Source organism: Chelon labrosus, assembly GCF_963514085.1.
Source record: "Chelon labrosus genome assembly, chromosome: 13".
Lineage (NCBI taxonomy): Eukaryota > Metazoa > Chordata > Actinopteri > Mugiliformes > Mugilidae > Chelon > Chelon labrosus.
The window spans coordinates 10998445-11015451 of NC_140346.1; the positions used below are offsets into that span (position 1 = coordinate 10998445).

Below are 17007 nucleotides of genomic sequence, written 5' to 3' on the forward strand. Positions count from 1 at the left end.
GACGAGCCTTTAGAAAACGACAGCCAAAGAGGTATTTCTCTTCCCACACACGTCTCGTATTGCTATCCGACAAAGGCACATGAACGAGTTTGCGTTAAACAAACACCAAAAGTTTCACATCATCAAACCGTTACTTGGTTTGAATCGCTCGCTCTCTTTTTTTTTTTTCTTTTCTTTAACACAGAACACACACTGTACATACACATCTCCCTCCTGGAACAGAAACATTACACTGACATAGTAATAAATCATATTAATCATACAACACAGAATCACTGTGAATCAACACGGTCTTTGGCTAATAAGCGCAGCAGTACAGTCCTGCCTCGGCATATTGCACCTGCCATGCCAAGAAAGAGGAAAAAAAAAGATTTTCAGTGTCGCATTAAGCTTTTGGGAGGTTTTCTATCCTTGCAGAGGAGTCTACTTGTGAGCTTTTTTTTTGGGGGGGGGGGGGGGGGGGGGGTGTTAAATGAGAAAACGTGGGAATTCAGGAAACGGTAAATTGGGATAGCGTAAAGTAAAAGTAAGTAGTAACCTTACCAGTTGGTCTAAATATGAGGAGTTTAATACAAACCTAAGCGAGCATACAGCTTGATATTTAACAGCCAGAGATCAAATTAAGAGAACTTGTCCAGAATATGTCCTTAAAAAAAAGCATCGATTAAAAAAAACAAAAACAAAAAAACGCTGCTTTTGGCCTTTAGCATCTTAGCTAAACTCAACCTTGAAGTACTACCGCTAATGCACATTAGGCTGCTTTAAGGTTTGAGTTTTATCATCAGTCTCATGGGTAGAAAAAAGGTTATCATAGCTTCTGGCTGAGTGGACTCATGTTAGTCAAACTGTAGCCATCAGACTATGGTTCTCTAAGACAGACGAGAGGCAGGAGAAGCAGAGCAGATGTAGAACAGCGTGGAGAGCTAAGCTGAGGCGATGAGGAAACAAATGCTCCACGTGGAGCTGGGGCTGGTCCACATCTATCTACACTTAACTCGACTCATTCTGGCGCTGAGTGTCATGGTTTTCATACTTGGATAAAGAGCTGCTGAGCTGTTCGGTAGAAGTTAAGGGGAAAGGCACAAGCACCCGGCGTCAAGGCAAACGACTGCTGCTGCTTCCTCTCTTCGTCCTGTTGGCCCGTCTCTAGCCATTGCCTCACTCACGTCTCACATACTTTGTTCATTCTTGGCAGCATTCACACTGTATGCTGTAGTGATTTCCTCGCGGTCAGCTTCCTCCTCACACAACCAAACACACAGACTTTTTGGAGATATATTCAGTAGTACATCCAGCCGTTCATTCGGTCTTGACACTAACAGCCTTTTGTTTTGCACCAAAGCATCACCGCGTGACTGAAAAGTTGCTCTTCTCTGTCCCTGAACCTCTCATCAGCTGTCCTACATGCTGTCAGCCTTGATCTCGACACATTCACACTTCAAAAGCAAGCCATCTGCCCCGGATAGAAAAGCGGTGTCAGGAAGACAATAACGCCTAATGGTCAAGCAGAGAAAATAAACAGGAAAGAAAGAGGCAACAGCTAACCCTGACTTCCATCCCATTCCTCTCATTGTTCAAACTCTTCCCTCATCTTGGTCATGTTCCCGGATAAAGCACAATTAACACGCACGGTGCCAGAAAAATGCACCAAAATATTTGTTATTCCTTGGCCTCATATATAAAATCAGAATATTCAAACAGCAACAGTATTAATCCCAAAAATATTATATATAAACATAAATATATCAATTAGTTTTGCTGGATTTTTATTTGTTTTTCTTTTGTTGGTTTAATTGGAAGCACGCGCCACCCATGTAGTGACAGCTGGCGTCTGATTGGCTTAGGCAGAGCGGGGTCTGCGGTCGTGTGATTGGAGGATGGGAGAGGTCCTGGTGTGTGTGTGTGTGGTCAGGATGGCCATCATCTGGAGTTCAGTCTGGGGGCAGTCTGGAAGAAGAACAGAGGAGGAACATGTCAGGTCAGAGGTCAGCAGGGGGAGTGCAGTCATATATTACAACAAATAACGTGACCTAAATGGTCTTTTATCAGCACTAAACACATTTTATTGTTTTTTTAATCAGCATCTCAAAAAAACAGAGAAGAATTCCTCTTGAAATGTTCATGTCAACACAATTTAAACATATTAAAGCTGCATCAATTAGATATTTGGCCACTTGGGGGCAGTGAAACAAGCTTCAGTCCCAACACTGATATACTGGCATGGTAGCATGGTGTTATCAGACTCAGTTCTCATCAGAAACCATTTGGGTCGTCATTATAGAGCGTGTTCCAGTTAATAATAATAATAATAATAATAATAATAATAATTCTCAACAAATTCTCCAACAGCAAAACTCTAAGCATCTTGCTTCTTCGACGGACCAAATAACTCATGTTGAAAACAAAACAATGAGCTAAAAAACACCCAAAATTTGTGTGGACTTTAACATTACACATAAATTCAGTGTTTATTAATATGAAAATATTCAACTATTAGATGCTACTGTCAAAAAATGTTGCATAAAATCAGGACAGATTTTTGGATCTATTTCATAAACTGCTCTTGCGCTGCGTCAGACTGGATTAGCACTCAGGTCAGTAAACTGTACTTTCATAATGTAGCTGAAGAAGTCCACTCACCACACACAAGTGTCCGTTCTTGGCTTTGCCCACCAGCAGTTCTGATCCCGGAGTGAAGTCTATGATCCCCTCTTTCCCGTGACCCGCTGTAAACTTTATGCTGCAGGGAAACAGAGGGACAGTTAGTCTGAGCTACTGATCCACACACACATTAAACGCAGTGAGGTTTAACCGAATGTGTGACAGTCACACGCTCACAAGATGTTTCTCTGTGTCTGTGCTGTTCTGCCGCTCACCTGCCCTGGTTGATGTTGATGCTGTTGATTTTCTCGGCACAGATGGCAATCTTGGTCAAGGTCTCGATCACATGGTCGCTTTGCAGAACCACGTCTCCCTGAGAGGAAACGATCAGGCCCGGTGAAAACTCACACACTAAACTACATGACCATTGTGTTATGGTGAAACTACACTCCAAGGGGCTTCACCTTTTGTTTGTTGTCTTCACTGGGCACGTGGAGAACGAACAAGCCATCGCTGAGGGAGCTGACTGAAATGCCTGCAGAGGAAGGACAGTTCAAATGATTTTAGAAGAGCAGCTTCAAAGCGACTCCAGCTTTGATGGTAAATAGGGCTGCGTTTTCTGATTCACATCGACCTTCATTTGAAAGATACAATATCAATTTATCATTATTATTAATATATGGCTCGAAACAAAGTAGATTTCAAGACTTAAAGAGAATAAATGTCGGTCATAGTTTTAGTGGGATAATTAAAACTCCATATTTAAAATAACAATGCAATAACAGCCTTAACTCCAACAGTGTCACTGCGTTGACCACTGACCTTTCAGAGCTCCGTAGTCGATGCGCTGTTTGAGCTTTCCCTCCTCTGCGATAACAGCACTGTTGCCGGTCAGCAGCAGCTGACGGGTGCGGGCCTTGTAGCCCTTCCTGTCGTACTTGGTGACTGGCACTGCATACTGGGAATAGAGAGGAACGGAGGTCAGCACACTGTTGATGTTCAACTCACAGACGCTCGCAGTTCCTTTGGCTTCACTAACCTTCATCTTTTCACTGCCAAGAGCCTGCAGCACCTTGGGGTTGATCTCCTCACCATCTGAACAACAAGCATACCAGCAAATTATTTAAAGCCTTAATCACGAGGAGAGGAGAGGATTTTTTTTGGTACAGGTAAGATGTGGGAGCCTTACTGAGCCTTGTGCTGACAAACAGTTTGGGCACGCTCTGTGGGTAGTTGTCCTTCTTGTCCTTGAAGATCTCACTGGCGATCATCTTCTGCTCCATCTACTCAAACAGGTTTGATGACAGTGAATTACATGGGCGAAGCAGCAAACAGGTAAACTGATGACCAGGTGACAGACAGCGCGTTTTGACTGACGAGGAGACAGTTCTCACCTGATGTTTCCACTCAGGACTGATCTTCTTGCAGTAGCTCCACACCATGTTCTGCATGCACAGCTTACGCAAATGCTCTGATGCCTGTAGACAAGGACAGAGTGTTTTCACATCACTACTTCCCTCACTGGATATGTAAGCGTACGATTAATGTCAAGAACATAAAATAAGTTATATTACGTTCACCCCTTTGAAACTTCCTTAAAATTCCTTATATAATCTTTCCACTGGTGTCCCACGATAGTTTAAATTTAATGTGAATATCAATATCAATGAACATCAATTAAAAAAATACTTCAAATTCCCACCTCAGTGAGAGCAGCTGGAGGAGTGGGCCAGCTCTTGTCCAGGACGTTCTTGGGCAGGTTCCTATGCAGGTTCATGAGGAAGGAGTAGCGCACATAATCCAGGAAGTACTCGTTCTCTGGACAGCGCTCCTTGTGGCGGTAGATGAAGCCTTTGATAAACCTGAGGGTGAGACAAGGGAATGAATAAAGCAGCACAATCTACACCACATCGTGGTAGTGTATGAAATGTGAAAAGCCATCTGCTGGTGTGTACCTGCGTATAGTATTAGCCGCCTGTCGTCTGCGCTGGGCCCTCCTCCTGGCCAGGATCCCCCTCCACCACGCCTGGATCGCAATAGCTGCAAGGGACGGCAAGCAAATACACTTAAACAAATACATTTGACTAATTGTTGCAATTTGTTTTTTTTGTTTTACATACGTCAGATGAGAGTGAGCCAGTGCTTCCTCACCTGAGCGTCTGAGTTTTTGGTATTTAGCCTTCTGGCTGTAGCCTCTCCATCCTGCCTGTAGCTTGGTGGCTGTGCGGTGACGAATAGCGACAGACAGTTGAACAACAGCTGTTTAAAATAAACAGTAAGGCACAAACAGTCTGACGTTGTGTCATGACTCTCACCAAGGCTGTGTTTCCTGGTCTCCAGCGCATCCTCGGTGGCAAACAAGGTCTTTGGGAAACGGATGAAGATTTTGGACCTGTTTGGAAAAAAGAAAAGACATTCAGTCGAAGACATTTTAAGCAACATTACAAATCAGAGTGCTTTACAAAAATAATGAAGGCCAAGTCGGAGTCAAGGCAAAGAGAAACTTTCAAGAATTATCTGACGTGTGTGGGTGTGTTTGCTGACCTGCCCAGCTTGTACTCCTCAGGCTTGTATCCCAGATGTTTGACCAGAGTGGACACTCCTTCTGACAGCTTCCCCTCCCAGTTAGGCCACGTGTCTGGACACAGAGACTTGTACCTGAACAGACGCAAGAAAAACAGAAGATAAACAACTATGAGAAAGATTAGAATAGTTATATGGAAACGAAGCCTAAATGTTTGAGAGAACATTCTGCAACTGAAAGCCCCAGGTAAAATCCCCACCACTCTGAGAGATCAGGGGACGAGACAAGTTCTGTACCGACATCACTGCATATTAAGGTGGAGTTAGCTAGAGGAGCTGGTGGAAAGAGTCCTGGAAGCAGCTCAGACTGAGAGCTACAACGATTCTGATAATTAATTACATTTTAAATATTTCAAAAATACCAAATTATTTCTGGTTACAGCCGTTGATGAGTGAGGCTTAGCTGCTTTGCTTCATCTTATGTAAGGATTTCAGCTGTATCTCAGACAAAATAAGGACTTTTATGTCCCTTTGGGCTTCTGGAAACTGAAGGGCATGCTCCACTACAGATATTTATTTTAGATTTACAGCCCAGTAATAAACCTGCCAGTGTTACAGAGAGTAATGCCTAAGCTACTAGGGGTTAATCTCTTGCTCAGGGCATTTTGAGAGGATGGGACCGAAAATGAAACCGTCTTTTTACATCAAGATGAGTAACCGAACGTTGTTGCATCTGGGCTTATTCATACTGTGGTCAAATTATCCCAGTGTTATGATTATCTTGGGAACCAGCCAATAGTTCAAAATAATAGCCCCTGGGGCCGGCTTATAATATACAACTGGCTACACGTCATGTGTTTCAAATAATTAGTTTGGTGGGTGGCGGTTAGATCATGTGGATTTGAATGCCGCCAAATCCAATTTGTGCATCACTGCTTTAACAGAATGGCAGTTGGTGTTCATTGGCTGTTTACTGCATAAAAAAATGTGAATATACAGAATGTGATTATGTTTGACGCCTTATTAGAAGGAAAAAAAAAAAAAGACGTGTGGCTGATCACCTCTGTAGGAAGACCTCGTAGCGCCGCCTGTAAGCAAAGCCGGCTCTCCTCACTCTCAGATTCTCCATCAGTCCCAGATACTTGACCTGGTGACGGATCAACACCTCGTCAAATCGACCTGGGACAGGGAAGATGGGGAGAACGGGGTCAAATCTCACAGAGAGAAAAAAAAAAAAAAATGCAAACGCCCGCTGTGCAAAATGAACCGGAGAAAACCAGTAAATGCTAAGCAGCAGGAGTAGGAGGCAAAGGACAGAGAAACAGTGTGAAACTAACAAAAGGCCAACTGTGGTCAGAAACAAAGGCCCGGCCCGATATACTGACGACCACACGGAGAGTCACACTACGGCTACTGATGCAGCTGAAAACAAACAGTTTGGGCTGGAATAAGTGAAAGCTCAGGATTAACATGGTGTTTGTGGGGAAAAATATTAGCTCGCTGATCCTGCTAAGCTGCTCTACTGTGTTTACAGGAACTCTTACATAAAGCTGACTTGACTCCTCACAAAAAGATTAGTACATGGAAACAAATAACAGCCAAAACCATTTCAATCAAATTGAGAAAATTAACAGCTACAAAATACCAAACTGATGTACAACACTGAAATATTTAATCAGAATATATTATACATACATTCAGATTTTCATTTTAATTTTAACGAGTATTTCCTGATGATTAAAATTAACAATTAGTTTTTAGAACATCAACTGCATCAAACAAATCTTCTGATATATTAGGACACTGCCTTTAGATTATCCCCAAGAATATTAAGAGACATTTTGATAATCGAGGATGTTCAAATAACTCTAACTCTCTAGTGATTACCATGACTGAACGGTCTTGAGATCAGATGTTTCTGGTTTCTGAAGTTTGGGTTTTACATATAACAATTTGTACAACAAGGAAACTTCACTTCAGCCTGAAAACAACAACAATATCTGACAGAGTAAGTACTGCTATCTAGTACCATATGAACCAAAAAAAGAGAGCGTACCTGCTTGCTTGGAGTCATTGGGCTTGATGCAGCGAACGTACGACGGCTCCTTAGACATGAGGATCTCCATGAGTTTCGCCAGACTGGCTTTGAATTGTGTGGCCGCCTGGAAGGGCAGACACCAACGGATAAAAACCGGTTAGGAAGGGATGGAGAGATGAAGGCAAGAGGATGCCGAAGGGTACCGAGAGTGTAGCAAAACCGAAGAGGTGAAGAGAGGACGGCTGAGATGACGAGCTACGTAAACAGATGTGACAGACAGTCCAGTGGAGTCTGAACACTGGGCCCAGTGTGGAGGACTGGCTCTCTGACTGCAGCCTGTGACAGGACCCTGTTCAAGTGAGTGTATATGCAGGGCATGCAAGTGTCAGGGCATTCCTAAGTGAGCGGGCGGCCGCAGAGAATCCCCATCAAGCAGCCCACTCAACGCTGGGAAGGGGAACACATCGCTGTTTGTTTATTTGTGGGAAAGTATGCTGGGATGCAGCAGGGTACGATGTAGTGTGCGGAAAACCAGCAGAGAAAACCTCAGAACACACACACACTAAGGCATCTCACCGTGTCGGGACGTTTCTTGTCGCTCAGCTCTTCCCTGTCAAAGCACTGCGTCAGGATCGTGTTCTCTGACATACACATAACCTGCAGACACACACAAAAACATTTTAACCTCCGACTTTACACTTTTAAAAAAAAAAAAAAAGTCCCAGTTCATTCTCTTCTCTTTTCATGTACACTTAGTCTCACCTCCTTTAAGTTCCTGAAGAGAAGATCGTTGTTCTTGTCCAAAAATCCTGAACGAGAAAAGAGGAAGTTTTACTATTACAAGTCTAATTATATTAATTTCAAAAGTTTTTCACTACAGGACACAGTTTGTCCATTCTTCTGACACAGGATTGTGTTAAACAGTGTATTTTATCTGTTTCATTAGTTGCGGATGATGTTAATGCAGATGTGACACTTCCTCTATGTTGCCCTGTTTCCATTCACTGAGTCTGTTTATGTAGCATCAGTGTTGCTGTTTTTTTTTGTTTTTTTTTATTGCCGTTTTCTTTTTGGACGAGGATCTGTTCAATGTGTTTTGTAAACCCAACACCGTCTCCAACAGCCAGGTCGGCTGTGATATCAGTCATGGAAAATTTACAGCATATTTTGTTGAACTTTAACATGAACTTCTCAATTTGCAACCAGCCTTCCTTTCATTGTTTTAAAACCCTCTTTTACTCATAGTAACTCATAGTACAAACCTTATAGTAACGACCTCACAAAAACAACACCAAACACCTAGAAACACCTAGAAGGCTGCTAAGACACATGTGTTTGTTTCCACTTAGAAAAAGAAATGCCACTATTTTGATGTTGACACTGTTCACAGCATTACACACACACACCCACACACACACACACCGTTGACGTTGTAGTTGACTTCTCCAGCGTAGTGCAGCAGTCTGAACTCCTCACGGCCCATTACCTTCCGGGTCTTTCCATCAGCCAGCTTGTGACTGCAGGGAAACAGTTCATCAGTAAATGGACCAAAGACATATTCAATACTTCACAGTCTGGTAGAGCAAGCAAACAGCTAAAGTTCTAAGTACTGAGTACACGAGCTGCAGTAGAGAAGAGTTAATGTGAAACTAACGTGACAAAGTGTGCGTGTCCTCCCACAGTGTCCTCCAGCTTCTCTAGGAAGGTGAAGTCACTGGCGTCTCCGGGCCTCAGACACTCCTCATCCTGAGATAGGTGGACAGAAAGAGTAATCAGCCAAAATCTAACAGAAGGAAAACACATTTCTATTACCCTGATATGCCCCTCTATCAGTTTGAACATGCCCTCCTCTCCCTATTTCTTTCATACTTCTTGCATGAACTACAGTATTTTCTCACTATATTTTCGCTCAACCCTATCCTCTGAGTGCCCAGCAGCAGAAACCCAAATACGACCTGAGAGGAGCTGATAAAAATGCAGATTTCAATCAGTGTGAGCCAGTGGAGCGTTGAGTGCTCTGTACAAGCTGAAGCCTGTACATGTGCAGCCTGAGAGGAAAACCTGCAGCCACTACTCAGGGTTAAAACACTACACCCAACTTCTCTGCATTATGATTTTTAAAGCCTTTATAGAGATTGGTTACATTTCTATTTCTAGCCAAAATTTAAAGTGGAATTTATACGCAAACAAATCAGACAAGAGTCTGCTTTAGTATTAACATATCATGTATACCTTTATCAGTGTCAGGTCTGCCCTTGTTGCTGAGACTGTATGTACAGTGAACGTAAAGCGGGAGCAAGGAGACACTTAGTGTAGCTTACCTTAACATAATCTACTTAGTTTTATTTATATAGAAACTGTAAAACTTTGCTGTTTTCTAAGGTTATTTGCTGACTACTGAGTCTCTGCTGCTTGTATGAAACCCCCTTAAAATGTGGAACTATGACTTTACTAGGTCACCTGATCTTTGTATTAGGGCTGGGCGATATGGCTGAAAAATGCATCACGATATAAGTGTTTCATATCAGTCGATATCGATAATTATTGATTCGTTTTTTTAACCTATTCTACCCAGACTTCTCAACTGTGCTAAACTGCATCCGTTATTTCTTTACATCGCTTTGACGTTTTGTCGTACGGCATTGCTGCCGTGTACCTCTTGATCAGAGGTTGCGCTAGACTTTTTCGTTGTCTGTCATTTTGACTGACAGGGTCATAAAAATCCCGTCACAACCCATTTTTACCCGTCACTTTATTTATTTTTTTAAATGATAACATTGACGTATTTAATAGCATTTAATTTTCATTAATTTTTAATTAATATTTAGTAGCGGTGGAAAAAAAGATTCGGTTCATATAACCGGCCATCAAAGACGACTCAAGAATCATGAATCTAGAATCTATTTAACCGGCTCAGTTGAGTGTACAAGTTCTAATATTTGGACAGAGATCATATTCCAGAGTAAATGTAACTATAGTTTGTTTTCTGGTCATCTTAAGCTCTGAAAGAGACGTGGTACAGAGTGTCACCTCACCAGGATGGAGATGATGCCTTTGAACTTCTCCTCCACCAGGTCACAGATGATCTTGTTGTTGAAATACTGCACCGGCTCCCACTGGAAAGACACAAATGCTACCGTAAGTAAGACATCAGGTGAAAGAACTAACCTCAGCTGCCACACTGTTGAAAAACCTGCTGGGCCAGACGTGAAAACCATAAGTTAATCGGTGTCAAAGTGACAACACCGACCTGGAGCCACAATGTATTGTGCTTAAATTTACCAATATTAATATCAAAAGAATAAGACTGAATGTTCACTTTGGAGGTTTCCTTTCGTGAAGACGGACAGCAGTTACACCATCATCGTTTAATGAATTCAGTCATCTGGAGAATCCCAGGAATCCCGGCAGACAGACACACCACTCACCCACTTGTACATGGACACACATGTGAACACAGACATCCACAGGCCGAGTGCCGCGGTGTCAGGTCTGTTAGCTCTAACGGTCTCATAATTTCCACAGAGACGACGGGCAGAACGGCCCACAGTCATGATGTCACATGATAATGGGCTCTTTGAGAGGTGAGCCCAAGCTTCTCCCACAACTGGTCTGCTCTTTGTGCATTTATATTAGACTGAAAACAAGAGGCCCTTGTTCCAACGAAGCAAAACAAAATAATAAAAAAAAAGCGCAATGAAAAATAAGGGAGGGGGGCAGCTGAGGAAAAAAAAATAAGACAAAGATCTTGAATCATCTCTTTATGGAGACCTGTTCTGACACGTAATTTACCTAAGAGGTTTAAAATTTCATCAGTGAATAAATAAACCCTGTAACTCTAACAATAGCAGGGTTAAAGGCATCACTTCTGATGGGGCAGCATCTTCTAAAAATATGAGCACTTACTGTAAATTACTTTGAGTTAGAAGTCTCAGTGAAACAGCAGGATGATAAATTAAATTATCAGTTTCACTTTGGAAAACAACCACAATCACATTAGGAGCACTTCGCAAACCTGAACCCTGAGCGAGACGATGGAAAGTGAAAAGAAAATATGATAAAACGTTAAGGATGAGGACAGAAGTGCACAGAGCTGGGCCTTCACAGCGAGAGGGGGGAAAGTAAAGAGAAGAGAAGAGAGAAACTAAGGGACTGTCTTTCTATTTCTGTAATGATCCTTCACAAAAATCCATAAACCCTGACGGCCATGTTGAATATATGCATATGCAACAGCTTAAGAAATGGTTTTCACGCAAAATGAGAAGGGGGGGCCACACTGACCGTGATGCCTTCAGCCTCGTATTCGTCCTGCTCCGACTTGAGGGTGAGCTCAATGAAGAGCTGCTGCAGCTTCTCGTTACAGTAGTTGATGCAGAACTGCTCAAAGCTGCAACAAAGCAAAGTTATTAACATAACGGGCTGATAGTGCACTTTGAGTGTCTGACTTTTTGAGTTGCTTATAATGGAAGTAGAAGAAATAAACAACTAAAAAAAAAAGGAGATAGCTTTGGTGAAGTAGCCTGGCGGTAAAAAGCCATTTGAATATGTTTTAACTGACACACAGAGGGAAAAAAATATCTATCCGTGCAATTGTGTAGTCCTACAACTAATTTTGTCAACATGTTTTTTTCTGTAACACCAAGCTTACCTGTTGTGCTGGAAGACCTCAAAGCCATAGATGTCCAGCAGGCCAATGACAGAGTAATTCTTGGAAGAGTCATCCTGTTAAAGAAACAGAACAAAACTGAGTTTTAGATCTGTGTGAAAGGGAAGCTCTGGTTTACCAGGAGTTTTAAGACATTTTAATATATTTAAAAAACAGTTTTCAAAATTAAATAGAGAAATGAAATGTGCACTGCAGTTCAGGCTTTACTGAATGACTATGTGTGGCTGTGTATTCAGGACTGTTTATAACAGGATATAATAAATGCCACCACGGTTAAGTATCAATATTCTGTCATGTTCACCTAGTTTGCATGTCCACTAGGTGGCGCTGTGTGGCAATAAAATGAAGGGGAGGCTTCAGCATGCTCTGCACCACAGTGTTGGGTGATGGTTGCTTAACTTTTGTTAGATGCAGTGTAAGGCAATTACACATCCAGTGAACGTAGATCACCATGTGTCATCTCAAGGTGTGTGTGTGTGTACCTTGTATGCCAGAGAAGCGTTGATCTTGTTAACGAGCCAGGTGAAGGTGCGTCCATACACCGCCTTGGACAAAGCATCCCGAGCCGACGAGGCCTGCTCCAGGTTCAGCGGACTCACCAGCTGACGGAGAATCACGCAGACGCAGAAACAGGAAGGTGAGAGCCGAGCAGCGAGAGGCAACGTCAGACCAAGTTCAGCAGACAGTTACACAAGTTGCAGTATTATTACACTGGAGCACACCAGACATTACACAAACAGGAAAGCTTTGTTTACAAATGCTTATCGCACAAAGAGAGACTGTATCCAGACCTACCTCCTCTCCCTTAGCAATTATCTTCTTGTGTGTGAGTGCCTCAGTCAGCACAGACCCATTCACTCCTAACAACTGGAAAATCACAACAGCGTTAGCACGCACCGCGGCACACCAGTCACAAATACATCACTGCCAGTAAACAGAATGACGTCATGCTAGTCAGCAGCAGTGACATGCTAGTATGGTATCTGTTGATTGTGTCTGACATTAACTTAGAAGACTGAGGCAGAAATAAGTGAGGGCTTTGTCTATGAAAAGTGTCACGTATTTTTATTTTTCTGAAGCAGCGTGGAGACCATTAAATTGGATATCACTTAGCATTTATACACAAGTGGTTGAAATATAAACACAAAACATTCATGAATGCCTGCCAGACCAGCTTCTGTCTTTTTAAGTGTTAGCGGACACTAGTCCAAGATTTGAAATTTGTCTAAACTGACCTAAATATCTGAACTGTTTGAAAATATCCAAATTTATATAATGAATAGTTTCCAGTAACATCTGGTTCAAATCAAGTTCAATTCACACATTTTGAAACGTGACAGGTTGTGTCAATGATGTGGCAAGACAAAAAAAATAAAAAATAAATTGTCATAAACCTACATTACGTCATCACAATAGCGCATTTTCACTTCAGACATCTTGACTTTACACTAAGGTAAGCATAAGGGTATTCAATGGTTCAGAGTCCCAATAAAATAAACAAGTCTTCCAGGACACGGAGCAGCTGACAGCGTTGTCAAGCAACAATAAACCTCCCTTGAGGCTCATGGTAGCAAGCATTATACTGCTGACAGGTGTTAAAGCTGACAGTTACAATCTCGCCTCCACTTCCCACGGAAGAATAGACACCTCACGTTAACTGCATCTCCCAAAACATGACAGTGAACCATCACATGCACAAATATGGGGCCTTGTGGAGCTGAGCCATCATTGTGCTTTCCCTGCTGTGGCTTCTTTGTGGCTTTTGATCGTCATGAAATCTCAACTTTCTCCTGGAAGTAATCACTTTTAGTGTATGATACCATGTCATACACTAAAAGTGACCAAGTCCCAGTCCTAGTCTTAGTTTAACTATCAACCAAATACGGGTCCAGGCCTTTTATCATCTTAATCCTCTCCCAGGAATGTTTATGAACCTGTTGTGCAGGTGGTGCAGGTGCAGTGTCTTACCCTGGCCAGGTACTTTATCTGTGTGTCAGAAGTGATGCATGCATTGCCTTCTTCGCTGCCGTACTGCACGTTGCCAAGGTGAAGCACACTGGCGATTATGTTCAGCAACTCCTACACAGAGAGGGAGGCGAAGGGAGTTAAAAAATAAATAGATAAAAAATGAGAAGGGCAGAAAGAGAACAAAGGTAAAAAAAAAGATGAGAGGCTGCGGCAAGATAAGAAAATTTACTGCAGAGGATATCTTTATGAGCGACTCCACTGATAAGTGTGGCTTTGATGGAAATCAGGTTAAGATTTGAACAGGACAGGAATGAAGTAATCTGCACAGCAAGTATTACACTCTCACACCTGTTCTTCACTCTGAGATCTACAAGAGCTCTGGAAGCAAGCCCGGACTCAAGAAGATGTAGGAAGACTCCCACACTGTGCACGAATAAGACTTAGAATAAGAGCCCCACACACAGTCCTGTCTAACAAACGCTTTCAGAAGCAGGCACCCACAGAAGAGACGACCTCGGCCTCCTCACGTACGTGGAGTGCTTCAGTGCTAAAGTGAAACCTGTGGTAAAGACTTTATACACACAGTCCAAGTAGCAGTGTTTATATAAGCCCGTCTGTGGTAAACCATAAGTTTAGTTTCATCTATTTAGTAGTAGTGAAAGTAGTGAAGTACAAATGCAAAATGCTCTTTACAGTCATAGCTTCCACATATTCTGCACACTTCATAAAAATAGAGCCTTCTGCAGACATTCCCACACTACATGCCAGCCACGATTCACAAGGCTTGGACTCGGTCCTCACCTCCACCTCGTCCTCGTTGAAGCCAATCACAGTCAAGGCTTTCCGCACCACCTTCCAATCACTGCGATCGTTGATGGAGCTCACTTTGGGACAGTTACCCTGTGGAAAAAACCCACAAAAAAAACATCAACAACCTTTGGCACTTTCAACGCGCTGATTATTTACCATCCAGCTTGTGTTATTATTCCACTGCAACATTATGAACATGTCCACAAAGTAGGTGGACATGTTGTGACGTGTAAATTGCCGTTTACAGGTGAAGTAAACACCTACTTATATGTGATGTAAACACCTATTCAGACAAACACAGGTGAGGTGTTTTCGCTCTGTAGCTGTTTAAGTGTGTGTGTGTGTTCACTAACGGGGAGGGCTCAGCGCCTTAAGGCAGATTTCTCCCCTGAGGAAAGCTCCTCTCTCTCTGCACTGAGAGCCTGTTAACCAGTACTCCCACTGGGACACGCACTCACACACACACACAGTACAGACCAGTGCTTTCCGACAGGCTGGAGAGAGATCCAGTATTTGCAGATGATTTATATTCATCCGCAGGTTTCTCCTCTGAGCCAAAGGTGCGGCTGCGCAACGTCACAGATACTCAACTATGAAGTGTCCGGCATTACTGCAGGTTTTCCCACACTAAAACAAACTACATAGCAACCACGACATTCACCTGACACTAGTATCAGTTCCTCCCGTGCAGTTGCTGTAACTACTTCTGTTAAGTAAAATCAAAACTTGAACCAGTCTTGGAAAATAGAGGAACATAAATAATAAACGAAACAGCATAATACAGTGTGATTTAAAAGTCTTTCACTTTTGGTAAGTCGTTCCATACCCAAATATAAAAACAGTGACAGTAACATGAAATGCAACATCTAGAAGAGTCAGTTAGTGGTGATGATGACATTCTCAATGTGGCTTTGTCTATAAAAAGGAAGACAAAATATCCTTACATTGTCCCGAAAGATAACAAAACAACACTGCATTAGTGTTTTGTCATAAAGAAACCTTGAAAAGAGTAAACAGAAGTTTCAAGCAGACCTGTTTTACTCCTTTAAAGTAGAAATTAGTGCAGTAGGGGACAGCAAAGTCTAATGAGATTAGCTCCACGGGGGGGGGGGTCTGACACAAGTAGGAAGCTTCCGCTATGTATTGATTTTGGTTTATTGTGAACAATCTGCTCCCTCCTAATTAAGCTAAGTATGGATTTCTTTTCTAGTTTTCCCCCATTAGACAGCGTTCTGACACTAACACTCCTAGCACTGTTATATTGATGTTATATTTCACACCCCACACTCCTATTGAGTGAGGCCACTTTTTAGGTTTGAAAATTTTAGGAACAGAAAGTTAGAACGTAGGAGTTCTATCCATATTTATATTAGGGTGAAAGGAACCAGGTAGCACCCAAAATACACAAGAGGCAATGTCATTAATAAGCTGCCGCTGCTGACACTGATGGTTGTTATCACATAAATAGATGTGACTTAATAAATGTGTATGCCGAATGAACCGAATACCAGCTTCTTGTTGTTGTTAAGCCACAGACACGTGAATTCGACTCTTACTTTCACCAGGTACTGGTACTGCTGAGGGTTCCTCTCCAGGCCCAGGCGTCTCAGCAGGTCTTCCTCGCCTCCCTCGATCAGCTGATAGAAAATGTGGAAGTTCCTCTCCCCGTGGTTCTGGTGGACCACCCGGGACTTCTCCAGCAGGTAGTTGATGATGTGGCCTCCCACTGGGGCGCCCTGCCGACGAGACAAAGGCCAGGGAGAGAACGGGGGAGACGTGGAGGAGGAGAGGGTAAGGCTGGGGTACTGAGGTGTGGGGTTGATATAGCATGCAGGTTCCACAGGGATTTTGTAGCCCATGAAAAACACTGCGTATCCACAAATAGGCAAATAGGCCCTGTAATTAATTAATTATTAATGGGTGTATTAACTCACACCCATTAAACAAAAGATTGGCTCTACCACAGAACTGTATTTACATTAGTAACATGATTTTTAAAACAATGCTTAATCCATAAAGATTATACAACGATAAGATAATATAATGTAAATACAACCATATTTCAGCTAGATGCCTGTTGCCTTGTTGGACAGGGGTTTCTTAAAGTAGATGCTCACCTTGAAGTCAAACTGAATGTCCATGTACTTGCCAAAGCGGCTCGAGTTGTCGTTACGCAACGTCTTGGCATTGCCGAACGCCTGGAGGTAGGAGAGAGTGGGAGAAGAGAGAAAGACAAGGAGTGATGATTGATTGATAGATTAAAAAGTGAATGTAACAGTGGAAAGGAGAGGAACAAGTGTGATTAGGACGGGATGACAGACGAGGAAAAGGCAGTGAAAGAAAGAGAAAGCCACAGGAATTAGAATCCTCGGAGTGTTCGTGAAGGACAGTAGCACAGATG

The 17007-nt window shown here is 42.6% G+C and overlaps 1 protein-coding gene across 5 annotated transcripts in view; it reads right to left on the bottom strand.

Annotated features, from left to right (window-relative positions):
- Positions 1-459: 459 nt before the first annotated feature.
- Positions 460-17007, bottom strand: part of LOC311498203 (unconventional myosin-Ic-like) — a 58657-nt gene continuing 42109 nt past the window's right edge. For all 5 annotated transcript variants that reach the window (XM_084558685.1, XM_084558684.1, XM_084558687.1 and 2 more), the window contains 28 exons: positions 16724-16804; positions 16163-16342; positions 14598-14696; positions 13797-13907; positions 12624-12695; positions 12311-12430; positions 11811-11884; positions 11444-11549; positions 10198-10278; positions 8817-8908; positions 8585-8679; positions 7925-7971; positions 7739-7819; positions 7181-7286; positions 6186-6303; positions 5146-5259; positions 4917-4993; positions 4753-4821; positions 4557-4641; positions 4304-4463; positions 3996-4079; positions 3791-3884; positions 3641-3696; positions 3424-3559; positions 3066-3136; positions 2877-2974; positions 2641-2740; positions 460-1947 (listed from right to left, as the gene is read on the bottom strand). In XM_084558685.1, the coding sequence (XP_084414811.1) occupies positions 1921-1947; positions 2641-2740; positions 2877-2974; positions 3066-3136; positions 3424-3559; positions 3641-3696; positions 3791-3884; positions 3996-4079; positions 4304-4463; positions 4557-4641; positions 4753-4821; positions 4917-4993; positions 5146-5259; positions 6186-6303; positions 7181-7286; positions 7739-7819; positions 7925-7971; positions 8585-8679; positions 8817-8908; positions 10198-10278; positions 11444-11549; positions 11811-11884; positions 12311-12430; positions 12624-12695; positions 13797-13907; positions 14598-14696; positions 16163-16342; positions 16724-16804 (2634 nt within the window). In that variant the 3' untranslated portion in view covers positions 460-1920. The remainder of the gene's footprint in view (positions 1948-2640; positions 2741-2876; positions 2975-3065; positions 3137-3423; positions 3560-3640; positions 3697-3790; positions 3885-3995; positions 4080-4303; positions 4464-4556; positions 4642-4752; positions 4822-4916; positions 4994-5145; positions 5260-6185; positions 6304-7180; positions 7287-7738; positions 7820-7924; positions 7972-8584; positions 8680-8816; positions 8909-10197; positions 10279-11443; positions 11550-11810; positions 11885-12310; positions 12431-12623; positions 12696-13796; positions 13908-14597; positions 14697-16162; positions 16343-16723; positions 16805-17007) is intronic.